General features: G+C 36.5%; 1 protein-coding gene across 3 annotated transcripts in view; it reads left to right on the forward strand.

Annotated features, from left to right (window-relative positions):
- The first annotated feature begins 15,043 nt into the window (after window positions 1-15,043).
- The window catches only part of LRRC7 (leucine rich repeat containing 7), a 395,243-nt gene continuing 390,277 nt past the window's right edge, over window positions 15,044-20,009 (forward strand). For all 3 annotated transcript variants that reach the window (XM_058537060.1, XM_058537063.1, XM_058537067.1), the window contains exon 1: window positions 15,044-15,140. In XM_058537060.1, coding sequence (XP_058393043.1) covers window positions 15,044-15,140 — 97 coding nt within the window. The remainder of the gene's footprint in view (window positions 15,141-20,009) is intronic.

Raw genomic sequence — 20,009 nt, forward strand, 5'->3', positions numbered from 1 at the left:
GGAGGTTACCTATATTGTCCAGTTTGAAAAGTACCGTAAAAACTCCCAAGGGTCCCCTTCCTCCAGGTGCTGTGTATCCTAACCACCATAAGTAAAATGCATACGTATTATTTTGTGCCTGATGTGTCTTCTATATATATAAAGTATTGTAAGGGGTAATGGTAAATGAATCCACCATAAAAGGTTAATGACTTATCCAGATCTGCAGAGAATCTGGAAAGAATAAAGGCAGAGAAGGCATAGGAAATGAGGAAAATGAACAAAAAGAGACTTGAGGGCTCATACAGATGAATTTTTTTTTTCTATTTAAAAACTTTGTCTAGAAATAGTCTTGCTGAAATCACCAATTTTTATCATGCTATCTTTCAGGCCAGTCATTTCGGGTTCTTCACCAAGTACATGAATTTATTTATCCTCCATGCTTGTTCATAGACCATTTCTGCCAAGTGAAATAAATTCCTTTGATTTATTAATATTGAAAATGATGGAAATCCATTTGTTAAAATCTGTATGCCATTTTATTGATTCTCTCTAGCGTACCTTATAGCAGCTGTTTTTTATCATATCACTTTTATACTAATAGCATAGGCATTTAGTTGCTCTTACTTGAGCCTAAAATAATTATATATATTCTTAGCAATATTATTCTCATGTAATACAAAAAAGTCAGGGTCAATGGAGAATTTACAGCATAGAGATTTTGGAATTAGAGAAATGGGAATTTGAATCCTATCTTTCCTGCTTCCTATCCATGTCATCTTCTGCAGCTTACATATTTAGCATTTCCTCAATTTCCATAATTAAGCTCAGTTTCTTCATATTTTGAATACGTGGCAATATTTTAAATAATTCTTATTAGCTTGTTTTTATGCTTTCCAAAATACATCATCCTGACAATTGAATTTGTTTATTTTTTTAAAGAAAATGGAGCCACTCCTGTTCTTGAGAGCATGAAGCACTAAATGCTCTGAAAGTGCCTTCCCATGAAAACAACTAAAAAATCTGGATGAAATATAAATTACAGTTCTTTAAATGAATTGCTGAGCTGGCTAGAAAATAAGGAAGTAGGCAAAAGGTAAATCAAGGAGAGAACCCTGGAAGGTGGGTAAGAATTGAAGCTGATTTTACCCTCAGGGCATCTGCTAAATCTAGGAATCTTGAGCTCCTGTTTTAGTGGTTGGAAATGGTCAGGCAGTGAGGAAGTAAAGCTTAGATATTCTGTGGAGTAAGTACACTCTAATCAGGACTCAAAGAAGTCTCAAAGATAAAATTTCCAAGAAAAGTGAGCTCATGATATAAAATCACAAAACACACAAAGAAACTGTAAACCATAAGAAGCATATCACCATAAATCAGAGTCAGTAGAAACAAGACTTCAGAGAAGAAGTCTGCTTCAGAGAAGCAGAAATAGATTACAAGGTCTTCAGATATTGGAATTTTCTTAAATGTATGTGTTTTAAGAAATAAGGAATAAAAATGTGAGAAAAGAACAGGAGTCTGTAAAAATAACTGAGTGGATTTATAACAGAATAGGTAGAATTAAAGAAACCAACAAGGTATGATGAAGCCTCCTGGGGCTAACAACAGCAGGGAGCCACTTTCCCCTCTATGTCTCAAGGAGCATGAAAAAGGAGAGGTTACAAGAGAGCTGTAATTGTAACTATAGCAAAGGGTCGTCTAAGAGGAACTACAAACTTTTGTAGAAGAATGCAGCTTCTGCTGATGCACTAAGGATGCAGCTGGGGAAATAAATACTCCTACCACTCTCCTCCCACACTCAATGTCCTGTGGTACCTTTCACTGGCCAAACACACCCCAATGCCAGAGGCAAGGGAACTCTGTTGATGCATGACATCGAGGTGAGTGTGCCAGGACACAGAGCAGAGTGGAGAAGGGAGGGTTAGAGGGGCAAAGAGAGAATTCCCAGCACAGAAGTTTAAGAGACATTGAGGATAGAGTGCAAAGCCCTAGTATATATTTAAACATAGTCATAAAGAGAAAAAAAAAACAGACAAACAAATATTCAAAGATAAAATGGATCATAATTTTTCAAAATTGCTGAGAGATAATACATATATCAAAAAGCAAACCCAACATAAAAAGAAATTTACAAAAAGACAATATCATAGTGAAACTGAAGAACACCAAAGACAACAAAAAGATCTTAAAATCAGCTAGACAGAAAAGAAAGATTACCTCCCAAAGAAGAGCAAAGTCATAACTGATTTCTCAACAGCAACAACGGGGACATAAGTTGGAAATAACACCTTCAATGAACTATGGGATTTCTGCCCACATTTAATTCTTCATCTTGCAAAGCTATTTCTCAAGAAAAGGTACAAAATGTAGACATTTTCAAATGAACAACAACTTGGAGGTTTAAAATCTCCTAAATCACTTTAAACACAGTTTTAAAGGATGAACTTCAGGAAAAAGGAAAGTCATCAAAGGTAGAAGGTGGGAGATAAAAAAAGAACAATAAGCAAATATTAAATATGTGGCTATATCTAGACCTAGAGATCATAATTTCCAAAGTAGAAGACAAAAAATAGAATGAAAACCAGGAAAAAAACTCAAAAGAATGGAATAAAAGAAAAATAGAAAATTTGTATAATTAGAAAGCACAAAATGAGATTGCAGAAACAAATCCAAATTATTATCAATAAAATTTGATAAATGCAAACATCATTTTCGGATTAAAAACTGAGTTTTTCAAAAGCTGGATTCAAAATACACAATGTTTGGGTCCGCCTGGTGGCGTAGCAGTTAAGTGCACACACTCCACTTTGGTGGCCTGGAGTTCGTGGATTCGGATCCCAGGCGTGCACCAACGCAGCACTTGTCAAGCCATGCTGTGGTGGCATCCCATAATAAAGTAGAGGAAGATGGGCACGGATGTTAGCCAAGGGCCAATTTTCCTCAGCAAAAAGAGGAGGATTGGCATCAGATGTTAGCTCAGGACTGATCTTCCTCACTAAAAAACATAAATAAAATACACAATATTTGGATAATATACGTTCTTTTCAAAGCACGTGTGGATTTTTACAGTCAATAAACAACGAATTCTGCAGACACATAGATTAAAGATTATGTTACAAGTTGATTAACACTAAAATAAAGGAAAAAGTAAGAAGTATCACAAGTGTTGGTGCAGGAGAGAGGACCCTGCCAGAGTAAAGGCAAAAGGCAGGAGCATATTGTATATGTTCAAGTGGATTCATTAAGAGGGACTGAAAAGGATACAAGGAGAGGTTACAGGCAGCAGAATATGAAGGGCCTGGTAGGCCATTGTAAGGACTTTGGCTTTTACTCTGAGTAAACTGGGAAGTCATCAGAGTGCCAGGAGCACTTCAGTGACACGATCTGATCCACGATGTAAAAGGCCTCCCAGGCTACTGAATTCAGTATAGACCATAGGAAAGCAAGGTTGTGGCACAGAGGCTGTAATGGCTGCTCTAACACTCCTTTAATGGATAATATATTTACTTATCCACAAAAGAAGCCAATAGAAGGTAAGCAAAAGGAAAGAAAGAAAATCAAATCTCTCTGTCCCTAGAGTGGGGAGGAACTGAGCACGAAACGACAGGTGAGGAGTTTTAAGGTGACATTGCTATGCAACGTGTGATGTGATCCTTCCTTGTGACCCCACAAATTTTTTAAAAAATCAGAAAGATTTTTTAAATGCTCCTAGCATTAGCGTATAATCATGTGATGTCCATCTGAGTAGTTCAGGCTGTTCAGGTACTTACTCGGTCTCAAATAGGAAGTTAATTGGGTTTTTTCCCAGAAACCTATCTTCCTAAATAGATGAATCATCTTGACTCTTCTTTCCTTAGTAAAGGATATAACACGTTCCGTTTTTCTCTTCTTAGTATAAAATACTAAGAGATTGAAAGTATTTGTGCTTTAAAACATCCTAAAAATTACAAATACGATTCTGATTATGATGTTTTCTTTTCTCTCATCAGTAAGAATCATAGCCTTCAAACAGTGCTCACTTGATTAATCATAACAGTTCATATATTTAAAGACAATGCTGAGTATCTTCTGTGCCTGAGTGCCATATGTGACAATTCCAGAGAATTTACTAGGAGAACATTATCCTAACATTAAAAAATTTCACGGGCTAGTGACTGAGAAACGTTGGCCTGTGGGCCATAGCTACAGCTGACAGAGATTTGTCAGAGAGAGGATGCAGAAGGGAAACAGGCTGAAGGCCAGACTCCAGGGAAGAACTTGGTTTTTACATCCCTGGGTTATAAAGACTATGATGTCATTTATATTATGCATTATAGTATATGTTTAGATATTTATGTACATTTTGAAAAGAATAATATTTACTCATATTTGTCAACTCTCCCCGTTTTACTTTGAGAAAGTAATACATGCTTTCTTGCAAAATACTTACATTCCTTCCACACACATATTTTTCTGCATCTAAACAACTACCATATATGATAATAGACCCTTCTCTAAGACTTAAGAAGGCTCCAAGTGAAAATGGAATAATGTGGAAATGAACAGAGTGGTTCCTTCATTTAGGCAGCTGTGCTCGCCTAGGAAGATCAGCAGGAATCAGAAAATCCGGGCGTGAGTCTGTCTTTGCTGTTGATCTTGGGCAAGCGAGTTTCAATTTCTTCATCTGTAAATACTGGGTCCACAGGCTTTGTGAGGAATGAATAATATATTTGAAGATGTATAAACTTACATCACATTAGAGCTGTATAGGGCATACATTTATTTCTAACACCATTCATTCATTCAATCATTTAAAAATGAATATTTAATTTCTACTGTGTTCAGTGAACTATGCTTGATCCCAAGGCCTGATACAGCGTCTGCCCTCAAGGATTTGTAGTGGAGTCTGAGGAGGTGAGATGTGTGGGTAGAGCCCTGTAGTAGGACAGAGACGGGATAGTTGAGGAGATGGGTGAAATCACAGAAGGCTTTCCAGGGGAGAGATGGTTCTGTATTCTGGTGGCATTAGTCTTCTCATTTCATAAATGTTAACTGAAAAGCATGAAACCCAAAAGTTGACACAGATGTTTTCCTTTAAAGTCAAAGTATGTGGGGGATGGAAAGAGAGAATGGAGAAAAGGTATCAAACGAGTCTTATAAATGTACTAAATTGTAATAATTTCTCGACAGCAGGTAATTATATTGTATTTCTATATTTTACCTTATTCAAAATACAGATTTTTTTAAAGAAATAGTTTCCATATGCTACTAAATTTGAAAAATTATGGATAGTTCAGTTATAATCTTCTGTAATATTATTATAGCCTGAGTGACAATAATCTTATTAAGGCACCTAGCATTTTTTTTTGTATTTTTTGGTATCGATTTTATCTTTGCATAATTATGTTGATTCAACATTAGGACTTTTTCAAAAATTCTCACCATTCTTTAATTGATATGTTTCTTCTACATTGCCAACTCTGTTTTTGCTCTTGCGAGTAAAATAAACATCTTTTGAGTATTTGGGATGTATTGATTTATTTCTTCTTATGCCTTCTTTACATTTTTGTCATCCTGTGAATGTCATTTATTTTTGTAGGCAAATGTTTCTATTAATTTATTCATGTAAGTAGTTTTAAAAGACTTATTTTCTGAATAACTCTGAGTTTAGTGAACTTAATTGGTTTTCCTTTCCTGATATTGGCAATGAACATATTTCTAAATCTTGCGTGTGACTCCATTATTTCTGTAGGGACCGTCACTAAGGGAAGCTTGCTGTTCCTTGTACCAATTCAATCTCTTAATAAAATACCTTCATAAAGATAACATACTTCTGATACAGTATTACTTTATGTGTGGGTAAAAAACACAATTTGTTTTTTTCTAAATAGGAGGGAAGTAAATCAGTTTAAAACTAGAAATTTGTGAATAATGTGCTTCTTGAATCTATGAGGAGCTTGACTTTTTTCCCGTTGCTATACACATGCCCTTCACATTAATTTCATAGATTTTTCATGGAACAATTGTTTGCTACAACCTCTACAGAGTAAATTATATACACATTCCTGTTCTGATTCATTGTTTACAAAAGGTAGATTCTCAAGAAGTCCATAATAACACCCATCTACTTTGAATGCTATTTCTTTCAAAAAAGATGAAAACAATAGACTATTGTGTTAGTCATTCCCTAAATGTGTGACATGGCAATATAAAAACAAGTTTCTCCTCTCTGAAGCCATTGACAATCCTTGTATTTTCAGTAAATCATCACTGGCCTTAAAAATTAGGCATCTGACTCTTTTCCAGCTCAAGAGCACATCATCTAACTTTCTGTTCTGTTAAGCATTTCACTCTCTTTCTAAGCATTTAAGTGCAGTTAAGATGTGATTTCTTTTCACAATAATCTTGCTGTTTAGCTTCAGTTTCTCCTTATTAACTATCAACTCAACATATGTGGCTGAGATAATTGGGTATTGATTATTTTTGCATTGTCATTTGCAGTTCAGATTGGGTCTTTATAATCACTTAAGACTTTTAAATGACTAGTATATGCTTAATATGCATGCATAGTTCTAGTTTGGGGTTTGGTTCACTGTGCTGAATTCAGGCTCGACTTGCCTTAAAAAAAACCCAGCTCAGTGATAAAACAAGAGTGCTTTCAATTGCTTCTTCAACTCTTTCTTCTTTTTTCTTGAATTCTAAGCCAAATAAAGAATCCTGGGGGTTCGCTTGGCTTTAGAATTGTGTGAGCATGGATGGTCACAGTGTGCTGCCCCCTTATTCTTCTCTTTCCCTGGGCAGGACAGCCTACTAATCATGATTTCCAAAAATAATATAGCAATCTTATTCTTCCTTTTTTCATATGCATGTTTAAACACACTTTCATTTTTTAATCCCTATTATTTTTATTTATTTTAGTTTGCCATGAATTGTTTCTGTTGAGTTTTTAGACCTACACAAGCAAAAGTCGATGCGACAATAACTTATACATATTCAATATTTTAAGATATGTTGAACATTTATGACTCACTTGATAAGAATCCTACTTTATGAGACACTAGAAGAAAGAAAAGATTGACAATATTTTCTATGCATAGAGGCTTTATGAAATGAAGACTGGGATTTGGAAGTCCAAGGACCAGAGTTTAAGTCCTTACTCTGGCCTCCTGTGTTACCTTGCATATGTCACATAATTGCTCAGACTTCTAGCTGTCTCATCTATAAATAGTAATGCACCAATACCCACTTCATAATTGTCATAAAAATGAAATGTAATAAGTGGCTGGCCCCATGGCTTAGCGGTTAAGTGCGCACGCTCCGCTACTGGCAGCCCAGGTTCGGATCCCGGCACACACCGACGCACCAATTGTCCGGCCATCCTGAGGCTGCGTGCCACATACAGCAACTAAGAATGATGTGCAACTATGACATACAACTATCTACTGGGGCTTTGGGGAGTAAGAGGGGGAAAAAGGAGGAGGATTGGCAATAGATGTTAGCTCAGGGCCAGTCTTCCTCAGCAAAAAGAGGAGGATTGGCATGGATGTTAGCTCAGGGCTGATCTTCCTCACAAAAAAAAAAGAAAGAAAATGAAATGCAATAAGTTATGGGAAAGTATTTTCACAACTTTAGTGCACTATATCCAAGTCCACACGTGGTTTAATGGTTTAGAACTATATGAGTGAAGGACACAAGCATTGAAATGGAGAGTAATACTAGCTGGAAAATCACGGATTACTCATCCAAACGTTTAATAGGTAAAATATGGAAGATTCAGAAGGCGAGCGCTGAGTGTATTTGAAGTGGTTGGATTTGTTTCTGAGTGGAACTGGGACTTAAAAATGGGCCTTCAACGATGGGTGAAATTTATAATGGAAAAGAAGAATCTTCCAGGAAGGAGCTGACTTCATTCATCCATTCACTAAATCATTTGTTAAATATTTATGGAGTGTTTACCGTTGTCTAGGCACTGTGCTAAGGGATACCATGGAAGATGGAGTGGCTATGGAAAGAACAATAAGCCAGACTTTTGTGCCTTGGTATACATTTTCATCTTTGGACTCTGACCCTCTTTATCACAGACCTAATAGGGTGAATTTTCAGATTGTAGTCAATATTGTATGACTTGGTACTTTAACAGAAATGCTCCATGTACATTCATTGTCAGATGTGAAGGCAACAAATGCTACCATATTTTAGCATATATCTTACTAAGCTTCCTACTCATATTGATTGTCATTTTGAATATAACAGATAGGGTTTATTTATAGGTATGGAGTTCATCATGTCCAATTCTGCTTCTAATCAAGTTAAATAAAGGCTCAATGAAATGCTAGTCTGATTTTTTGAAAAATGTCTGCATTTTTTCAACATTTTTTCAAGATAATTAATACAACATAATTGAAATTTTTACTGTCCTAGAAACTAGTAAGTCAAAGATATTTACTCTTTGTAATGTATTTTATATCTACTTAACTGATTACAAAAATTCCTTACGGAGTCTTTGGGAGCCTGCAGAGCACAAAGCAAAGGGGCTTGCAAATACTCTGTTGTGTACTGAACTTCATTTTGGGGCTTAGCTAAATTGTCTCTTTATCAAATAAACCCATTAAGCACTACATATCTCCAGTTTCAGTTGTGCTCACAAACCAGCAAATATACTAATAAGCTTAATGAGAGGGGAAAAAATAACTTCAGTATCTTTGGTATCTTGTAAGCAAAACAAGTTGATTTTACTTTTTAATCGATTTCTTTGATGTTGTGATTAAATGACTTTTCCTTGGTCATCATCCCCCTCTACTGGTGGGAGCACCTGGTTCTGCTGGGGAAAGTCCTCACGTTGCATCGCCCCAGCTCCCTGATGACCTCTCCCCTTTCCCCCTACCTTCCCCCCTACCCATCCCCTAGGCCCTGCACCAAGGGGATCCAGGATCTTCTGACCTGCTCTCTGACCTGTGGTCAGCCTTGGCAGCTGGTGGAGAGTGTGGTGGTGAGAGGCTGTTGTTGAGTGTGCTGTGATGGCCTACTGGGAAAGTGTTAGGGGGCCCAGTGGATGACTGAGGGAAAGCACACGGATTGGGAGTAAAGCGATGGCAGCAATATTTGGAAGGTCACTCACTGGTTCGATTACCTGGGTCGCACCGAGTGATTTCAGGACCATGTACTTTCCCTTGTGGCAGGATTAGAGAGATAGATTTATTCATTCAGTCAAACAACAAGCGCTTTATGAATGCCAAACACTGTGCTAAGTTCTTCCAATAGAGTGGAGAATAAAACCAACATTGTCATTGACTTCAGAGAGCTTGCAGTCCAGGAGAAAGGCAGACATTAAACAGAAATTTCAGAAAACTAATATATAATTGCAATTTGTGATAAGTGCTATGATGGCAAACTCCAGGCTGTGGGGGGAATTGTATTTTGGGACCTAATTAGATTAAGGGGCCAAAGTGACCCCTCATTATCTCAGAAAGTGACATAGTGAAAACTGGAAGGATGATTAGGAGTTATTCACATAAAGTAGGAGGAGGGTCCTTCGAGGCAAAAGGGAGCACATGTGTAGAGGCCCTGAGAGAGGAAGGACTTTCCAGTGTGTATTCAAGGCACTTAGATGTGCTAGGAGGGGAGCTCCAGAGTTGAAAACTAGAGTTGCATGAAAAGCATGTTTCTGCAAGGAAACTCCTAGGAGGTCACTGTGAGCCAGTTCTACAAGGAGGAGTTAAGTTGTTCATCTGTCTCCAAAAACCCTCATACGGAACGCTTCTCTAATACTTGACTTCCCTGCTCTTGTTGACTTTAATTTGGGGTCTTCAGTTGAGAATTGTATTTTCACCAGGCATGTGCTAAACAGGGGTTTCTGGACATGCTGCGCTGTCTAATACAGCAGTCACATGTTGCTACTGAAATTTAAATTTAAGTAAATTAAAATTCAACAAAATTTTAAAAATCATAAATTCAGTTCCTCAGTCACACTAGCCACGTTTCAAGTGCTCAATAATAACTGCACGTGGCTAGAAGCTACTGTATTGGACAGCACAGATATTGAACATTTTCATCATCACAGAAAGTTCTCATAGTCTGTATAGTCATTAATAGCATACGCTCTGGAGTCAGACAGGTCTGGTTTTAAATTCTGATTTTTGCACTTACTGGCTATGTGATCCTTAAGCAAGTTATTTAACATCTCTAGGCCTCAGATTAGCCATGGATACAATAAGAATGACATAGATAATATATATATAAAGAACCTAACATAGTGTCTGGCACACCATACGCATTTTAGAAATACCTATACTTGATACCTCTAGTCTCTTAATCCAACTCCCTTGCCCTCCAGTGACTCAGTCATTCTCCCTCTTCCTCCTCCGTCCAGTGTAAATCCATTTCAACGATATTTTCACTCAAGCTTCACTTCCTTCATTCCTTAGCCACATCCCCAACTCAATCCACAATCCTAGATCAACCCAAACTTGTTCTCTGATCCAGCCGAGTCTACCAAATCTTGTTGGAGGAAATCATTTCACTATTGAGATTATCAGCCTTATAAATAAGTAGCCTCCAGGTTCATCTGATTGACCTCCAGACAACTTGGTAAGCCTTTGACAGTACCTCTTTGGCTACTCTTTTCATTTTTGATGGTACCTGTCCTAACTGCAGTGTCCTCACCAGGCCCTCACCTCACTTCTGTATCAGCAGATGACTTTATCTCCTGGGATGAATTCATTGAACTTCCCTTTCTTACGTCTCCAAGTATATATTTTTTATTTACAGGGGTTCCTAAATACCAGTATTTGCACCAGTGTAAGGCTACTTTAGAAGCACTTGATTACTATGAAAAAATACATCTACCTAAATCTGACCCCAGTTTACTGGATGGAAATCTTTAGTAATGGGAATGGTGGAATCTGGATTCGATTAAAGCTCCTCAGGAGATTTTGTGACCTAAGTTTGGGAGACACCACCAAGAAAGTTGTGGATACCTTTGCTCATAACCTCTGATTGCTTTTTCGTGCTGTTTGATATTAATCTGGCTGCCCCTATTTCTTCCCAGCAGTTGACATGTAGGCTGCACTTTTTAGAGCTCTTCAATGAGTTGTTCGAGTATCTGTCTTCCCTGTGGTCATCACACTTAATCTCTCCTTGCTGTAATTGTTAACACACTTCCGCTGGTGCCTTGCAAACTTTGAGAGTAGCTAGAACAGCTCCTTTGCTGTGTCCTGGCTGTGCTCCAAGACTTCATTCTTGGTCATTTTGTCTGACCATTTAATGCAAACTGTAGATCATAGATGATACTGGTGGAAGAGTTCAAGCAGCCAGAAGTGTAAATCTGAGGAAGATGGAAGTCTCGCAGCTATATAATTGTTTGAACATGAACATTGCTCTGTAAAACTTTTAATTTGATTCAAACTTTATTTTCCACTGGGCATAACATTTAGCATTCCAAAGAACAAAAGGGCTTTGAAAGCGATTTTTAAATTTTTTCTTCTGTTAGTGTGTTGTATATATAATTTATAGTTGGTTTCTTATGCCTCACTTATCTTTTTGGTGGTTCTCAAAAGCTTAAAATGTCACCAATAGAAACAAATATTTCTGTGAAAATAGCTAAATGATTAAAAATCAGCATATAATCAGCAGATCAATATATATGCAAATATATATATTTGTATAGTATTATATTTATATCTCTAATATATACTATTTATATACAAGTATATGTTAATATAAATATTAATGTTGTATATAATAAGAATTTAATCAAAATTAAATATGTATGAAAGTAGAATCTCAAGTATTCAGTCTCCTAGTGGAATTATAATAAATAATCATAGACTCATGGAAATAATGGATTAAGAAGCATCTAGAAAAAGATTAAAAAATCAGAGAACCTTGATTAAGTCTCAGTTGAGCCTCTTCCTTCCTGTGTGGCCACAATCAGGTTACTGAACATTTCAGAGCCTTAGCTTCTTCATCTTCAAAATGTTCTTTCAGAAGGTTGTTGTAAAGATTAAATAGAATAAATGATAAATGGTAATACGTTATAAGATATATTCATTGTTCTTGCTAAAGTCAAAGGGCAGTATAAAATTTTGAGATAGCTTCTAAATTCTCTAAGAAAGAATAAGTTATTTAGCACTTTAGTTAATTCATGAGGGTAACCACCCACTTCTATCCATGTTAGTATCCTTGGAAGATTGTCGTATAGTAATCCCTTAAATCTTACTGAATACAATGAGGTATATTTTTTTGAGTTCTTTATTTCTTAAGTTGGCAATTCATGTGCATAGATGTTTTGTGTTTTTCTAATAACCAGAACATTTGTTTAGACAGAATTTTTTTCTCAACAGTGCCATCTGTTCTTTTTCTTTATTAAATAAAGGCGACTTTTCATATTTTTCCCAACATATTGGACATTTAAAATTTTAGTATATGATTTCATTTTTATTTGGGATAATTATGGTTAATAATAGCTACGTTTGCTGAGCTCTTGCATTGTGAGAGATACAATGCAAACCATTTTACATGTATTAACATATTTAATCCTCACAACAATGTTATGAGGTAGTTAATGTTATCTTCATTTACAGATGAAAAAATTAAAGCACAAAGTAGGTATCTTTCCCTAAAATCATCCTTTAAGAGACAGAATGGGAGTTTGAGCCCAGGCGTCTGATTCCAGAACCTAGACTCATCACATTGAAAGCATGCTACATTGCTAACATTGCCTGATCTCTTGCATATCTGCTTGTGAACATCCCCAGGATGCAACCTTTGGGCACCATGATTCCTAGGGGGTTGACTTGGGGATCTTTGACGCCAATAGCAACCATATAAGTGAAACTTTCCTGGATCCCTGGAAGTACTTTCTAACCTGTTTTTCAGTTTTTCTGACATTCTCTCAAATAGAGTTACATGGAAATCAAGTAGACTATTTTCGTTTTCACATATTTGATAGATATATAAAAGGAAAAATAATAGCCTATCCAAGAGAGTGGTTTACACATAGATTTCCAACCAGGATAAATTGTTATTCCTCATCAGAGTGCAGTCACTCACGATAAGTAAAAATTGGTTTTTAAAATTATATCACAATTTTATCTAGACATTTGCATATGCAGGTTATGTTTGTTGTATTTTGCTATCTTGAGCTTATAAATACCAGGGAATAATTATAAGTTCATTTAAGTTGTTATTAGATCATCATGGAAATTAATGCGTTTGCTGAAACATAATCAAAATTGTGCGTTGAATTTATTTGAGAGTCAGAAACTAGAAAATTTTATATAACTTAATTTGCACAGCTCTTCCTCATAGTGAAACTGTAGGGACAGTCCTGGAAGCTTAATTTCCCCCCATATATAGTGTTAAAGCAAATTATGTCTTCAACTCTTCAGTTTTTCACTTGGTTTCTTGTCATTGTATTATCATAACTTTGAGAGAAATAACTCTTTTTCTCACTTGAAATGAGCTTCAAGTGAAACTAAGCTTAAAGTTATCTTCATTGCTCATTGAGAAAGATTTTTATACACACAAGTGTGGGGACATGAGTGTACACACACACACACACACACACACACACACACAAGTAAAGCAGCCCCTACGTATGAATATATTGATTTCAGGAAGTATATTTGTAAAAGTGTTTCTAAGAACCAGTGACAGCTTCCCATAGGAAGAGTATGTTACTATTCCAGTACTAAAGGCTATTTATGTCATATTTTACACCATTTTAAATATTGCTTTTATTGGATTATCCTTCCTCAGTTTCCTCTCTAGACACCAGAAACAAAATCCTCTGCACCACTAATGTTAGGAGACCCTCTACCACCATAAGGGTAATAATCATACTGTTTTCCATGGTATATATGCTATCAGCCAGCACAGTTGTCAATACCAGTGATGTCCCATTAGAATAATTATGTAGATGTTCAGAAGCTATGTTTATATTTTCAAAGTGATCAATCAATATCATGGTTTTGTTCTGAATTTTTAAATTCTGAACACTCAACAGTTTTTCAATGTTATCAAAATGAGTAGATTGTGCATTGGTGGCACGAAACTGTAAGGTTTACTGAAACCAAAAAATACTGACCATAAGGTATGTGCTGTTAAATATGCTAACCCAAGTTGCATGTGATGCATTTATTATTATTTTGTGGTTGTCAGCATTGCCAAGTCGCTAGCAACAGAGAAGTACACTTTGTATCAACCACTTTTTCAAGAAGTCACAATTATTAGAATTAGAAAACCCGTCCAAATTTAGTCATTAGCATGGAAGGACAGCAGCAATTCCATTCCTTGAAAACTGATATTCAGAGTGTTATTGAAATATATATTCCTTCTTCTGAAGGGTGACCTGATTTTTGATAAATTTGTTTGCTTTAAAAATAATCACTCTTTAGTCAATAGGTCTCCGCCTTAGTCAGCTGAGGCTGCTATAACAAAATACCACAGACTGGGTGGCTTAAACAGCAGACATTTATTTCTCACAGTTCTGGAGGCTGGGAAGTCTAAAATCAAGGTACCAGAAGATTCACTTCCTGGCGAGAGCCCTCTTCCTGGTTTGCTGATAACCACCTTCTCACTGTGTCCTCATATGGCAGAGAGAAAGAGAGAGAGAGATGGTGCACCCATGAGATCTGGTCTCTCTTCCTCTTGTGAGGACACTAATCCCATCAAGGGCTCTCCACCCTTTGGACCTCATCTAAACCTAATGACCTCCCAACAGTTTCACCACCAAATACCATTACATTAGGGGTCAGGGCTTCAACATATGAATGGTGGGGGGTTTGGGCAGGACATAAACATTCAGTCCATCACAGTCTTAATTGGAGGATGTGCATATGAGTTTTGTCCACATGTGTTCTTACATTTTTAAAATTGGAATGCCTAGGAAAAGTCAAGCACTGTCTGGTTTACCACAGTCCCTGCTACTTCCTACTCTCTTACTCCCTGCTAGATACTCTCAATGGCATTGTCCACCAAGCCTCTGTAGGTGCTTGAATTATTGACTCTTGATTTAGACCATTTAACTCGTCAAAATTTATGAAGATTTTGGTATTAAAATACTCTTTTGATTTTCTCTTATAGGATGGAGAATCTAATAAGGGGAAGGAATCCCCCACAATATCAGAGAAGTCCTTGTAAAGAAGTTCGCGCAGCACTTCGGAAGAGGCCTGAAGAGGAGTGTAAGTATGTTTAATAGGAGTAACTATGTTCTAGATAGATTTTGGTGAGTAGCATGATAAAACTAAAGAGTTAACCTTTATGTGATTAGTCAAATCATAGGGGTACTTAATAAATATTTTTTGAATCTAGTTGAATTTATTTTCAAACGCACATTATCACCTGCTATCTGGATTCAAGCATGAAGAACACTGTTTTCTTCATTTCTTCATAAGCATTCCTCTTATACTTTAAGATGCTCTACTGATGATTGGGTTCCGTGTTCAAATGAGATAGGGAAAGGCTGCACAATGTACCACATCTTTCTTAGATATTTGTGCCATGAATATCAATGTTTCTGAGGAGTCCTGATGTGGAAAAAACTTTAAAATGTTTTCAAAGTCAACATTTTCCAGTTCCGTTTGACCACAATGCTCTTTCAGAAATTTTTTTTTTAATTGAGGACTCTTTGAAAACCACTAAAGTCTAGCATTAGACTAAAGACTAAATATCTAGGGGTAAATATAAACCCATTGGTCAAAGTTAAACATTTGATTTAAGTGAATTTAGGAAAAGATTTTGGAAGATGGAAGTCATGTATCCCGCCACGGAGTCATTTTAGTTAATTTTCAAATTATTATCATATTAGAATATATAATTGTCTCTAGAGGTTTTATTTAAATATTTCTAGTCTGTAGCATTGTTGGAGATGTTTGACATAATACTTGCATTATAAGTGAGTTTATAAAATGACTGATAATACTAGCTTTCCTGATGTTATTTGTGTATAATTATTTTAAGGGAACTAAATTACATTCTGTTATGACAAAAATTTGTCTGAATTGTGTCTTCTTACAGGAACTTACACTTTATAAGGATAGAGCTAATGCAGTGGGTTCACTTGCATATACAGTTTAGCAAACTTTTAAGATTACATGGGCATTTTAAATTAGTTTGAAGTATACCGTTCTGGATAAAGACAAATACTTTAACGCTGAGCACACTCATGACAAGTAGAGTGTTTTTGTTTTGTTATACTTTGTTATAAGCTCGTTAGATAACCTGATTGAGTTAGCATCTGTGTCATTTAATGTAGTGTCAGTTTTCTTTTAAACGGTAGATTTATAGCTTCTGACATTATAAGCAATATCCAAATAAAACTAAAATTTGACAAAAAAGATAGAGTTCATGGGCATCGTAGAACAAAAACTATGTATAAGATGCAGATTCTTGCATAAAAGTATCACTTTTTTGCAGAGTTCATGGAAAAGCTTTGGGGTTTCTCCTCTACTCTTATGCTTATGCTTTAACACAATCAGCTTAGTCTCTGGTAGAGTTCTGCAGATTTTATTTAAAACCTTAGAAGAGAGTTTATTCATAAATCTATAGTTGATTCTCACAAAGTTGCTATTTAACATAAAGCGATTTTTCAGGCCTCTTGTACTGAGTTGGTTTAGGCCAGAGATTGACCAACTATCATCCACTGACCAAATCCAGCCTGAAACCTGTTCCTGTAAAACAAATTTTATTGAAACACAGCCATCTCCTATTTATTTAGGTATTGTGTCCGGCTGCTTTTGTACTACAAGGGAAGCATTGAGTAGTTGTGATAGACACTATATGGTCCACAAAGCCAAAAGTATTTACCCAGTTCTTTATGGAAAAAGCTTTTAAAGCCTGGTCTGGGCCCGTGGTTCTCAAAGTGTGGTCTCCAGACCACCAGTAGCAGCAGCATTTGGGAACTTGTTAGAAATGCAAACTTTAAGGGCTGGAACCCACATCTACTGAATTAAAACCTCTGAGAGTGGAGTCCAGTAATTTGTGTTTTGAAGAAGCCCTATGGGAGATTCTGATGCAAACTCAAGTTTGAAAACCACTATCCTAAGTCAAATGACTGGCTGCAGATGATATTAAATCATCCTGGATACAAAAGACTAATGATGATAGGCGTATTTCAGAGTTAAGTCTTATTGTTGTCTAATGTAAGGTTCATAATATAACTATTTGTGTTATAACAAACAAATTCTCATCAATTGCATTGTGACAGTCAGAGCAATTTTTGAAATATGACTTCAGGAACTCAGCTGGATTGCCTATGCTATTGAACATGGAATGATGCAGTGGAAAATGAGAAACCTGTAAAATGTTATTTCTCTGCCAGAATGGTCTTCATTATCCCTTGTTAGTATGATGAACAGTTGTTCTCGTCCTATTACACACCAATGTTAATTCCTTAAGAAAGAAGCCTTCTTTTTAGAATAGGAACAGCATATCATGGTGGCTAATTAAGACATGAATTTCAGACTTACACATTATTCTCTAATGTGACACTTAATGTGACCAGCTGTAGGACACTGGGTATTATTTTTTTAATCTAAGACTCAGTTTACTTGTCTGAAAAATGAGGATAATGATAGAGCATGCCTTGTAGGGTTGTTTTAAGCATTAAAGGAGATATTTATATTAAGTACTTCGTACAGACCTTGAGACATAGTTTTCTTTCTTCTCTCTTTCTTTTCACTTGTTATTATTGTTCTTTTTTGTTTCAAGCTAACCATTTGTTTGGGGATAATAAAACATGTTTCTGATCACTGAAATGAAAATCTACAGAAATTACCACCACTATTTTTAGAAGCAATAATGCCTAGCAAGGAACGGGTTGTAAACAAATGACGTAAAGCTGAAATTCTAGCAGCAGTGTTAGACAGTAATTCATGTTAGATAGTAATTTGTCTCACATAATGGCATGCTTCCCCTAGGATTCTACCAATTCAATATGAGATTTAGACCAAGACTTGTTGGTCAACTCCCATGGGAAGCTGCCACTTTAGGAAATCATCACAGAAAACCAAATGGTAGTGGCCTCCCTTAGCCGAGAATTGAAAGGAATAGTGGAACTTGATTCAGTCCAAAGGATCCTCCAAATGCAAAGAAAGCCCTCTTTCATTTGGAGACATTGCATGAGGAAGGTTTTACCAAATAGCATAATTCATACCCCTTTCTTTTATAATCTTTTTATACTCTTTTACAATATTTTCAATGTTAATATCAACATTAGGTGACCAGACATAGCTCTTAACCAATTATTTCATGTGGATTATATCTAACTATGCTGTGTCTAGCAGAGCCAAGCAAACTTTCAGTAAAAATTGATTCTTGTAAAAGACTTTTAAACATGCTCAAGTTACTTCCCATTAAAAAACAAAAATAAAAACTTTGTCTTCAAAACCACAGCTCCATTCAGCTACAGACCTACATTCGTGTTCTATTCCAGGGCAAATCTCTCTGGAGAGTCATCCATCCTCACTCCATTTACTTACCTCCCACTCACTCCTCCAAACCCATGCAGTCTGGCTCCTACCCAATCACTTTCCTGAAACAGCTTTCATTCAGGCCACCAATAATCTCTTTATGTTGCTATATTAGTTTTCTATTGCTATATAACAAATTACCACAAACTTATTGGCTTAAAACAACACTCATTTACTATCTCAGTTTCTGTGGGTCAGGAGTCTAGGTAGGGCTTAGCTGGGTTCTTTGCTTCAGGATCTCACCAGGCTAAAATCTCATCACAAGCTCAATTGGGGAAGAATTCATTTCCAAGCTTAGTTACGCTGTGGGCAGAATTAGTTTTCTTGTAGTTCTATGACCAAGAGCCCTGCTTTTTGCTGACTTCCAGCTGGAGGTCACCTTTAGGCTCTAGAGGCCTCCTGCAGTGCCTTACTACATGTACATTCTCAATATGGCTGCTTACTTCACTGAGCCAGCAAGGACACTCTCTCTCCTCAGGGAGGGCCCTGTCCTGCTTTTAGGGCTTTCAACTGATTAACCCAGGCTCAAGATAATCTCACTTTCGATTAATTCGAAATCAACTGATTTGGGACCTTAATTACACCATCACATTTTCTATATTCTGTTGATTAGAAGCAAGTCACAGGTCCTGCTCGCATGCAAGGGGAAGGGATTTTACAGGGCTTGAATACATGGCGGTGTGATGATCATGGGGCCATCCTAGAATTCTGCCTACCAGTTGCTAAATTCATCAGGTATTTTTTTCAGTGCTCTTCTTACTAAAATTCTTAGCAGGACTCAATACTGTTGATCATTTCCTTCTTTTGAAAACCTTCTAATGCTTTGGTTGCCATGTTGCAATGCTTTCCTGGTTTTCTTCCATGTCTCTGGCTATACTTTTGCACACTCAACTTTCTTTTTCCAGCCATTACATATTAGAATTTTGAAGACTGTCTGAAATCTTCTTTCCAGATATACTCTCTCCATGGACAATCTCATTACACCCACAGTGACAGTTATTCCTATAATCAGGTGACTCACAAATGGATACGTCCAGCCCAGATCTCTCTCCATATATCCAAATGTCTACTTGACACATCCTCTTGGATGTCTTGACAATATTCAAACTCATCAAATCCATGACTGTTCCCTCAAAACCTGAGCTTCTTCCAGAGTTTCTTGTCTGAGTGTTAGAGGCTCTTAACCATCCAGGCTCAAAAGAAATAAATCTAGGAGTCATCTTTCACTCCTTCTTCTCCTTTTTCTTCCTATATCCACTATTATTTGAAGGCCTCTCAATTTCACCTCCTAAGTATGTTTTGAATCTATTCACGAATCATCTCCTCTGCAAAGATTCTGTCTAAGATTTACCAGATACTCCCGTAATGGCTTTCCTACATATAATTCTGAAAACTCGTCATCTTAAAATGATTCTATGGCTTCCTATTGCTTATTCAAGAAAGACAAAAGCCTTACTATAGTTTATAGGACCTTGCAGAGTCTGGCCTGTACCCACCCCTTTAGCTTTATCTCACACTCTTTTCTCTTGCCCTCTGTGTTCCAACCACTGGCATTCTTTTAATTCTTGAACATATTCAGGG

The sequence above is a fragment of the Diceros bicornis genome, chromosome 4, assembly GCF_020826845.1.
Source record: "Diceros bicornis minor isolate mBicDic1 chromosome 4, mDicBic1.mat.cur, whole genome shotgun sequence".
NCBI lineage: Eukaryota > Metazoa > Chordata > Mammalia > Perissodactyla > Rhinocerotidae > Diceros > Diceros bicornis.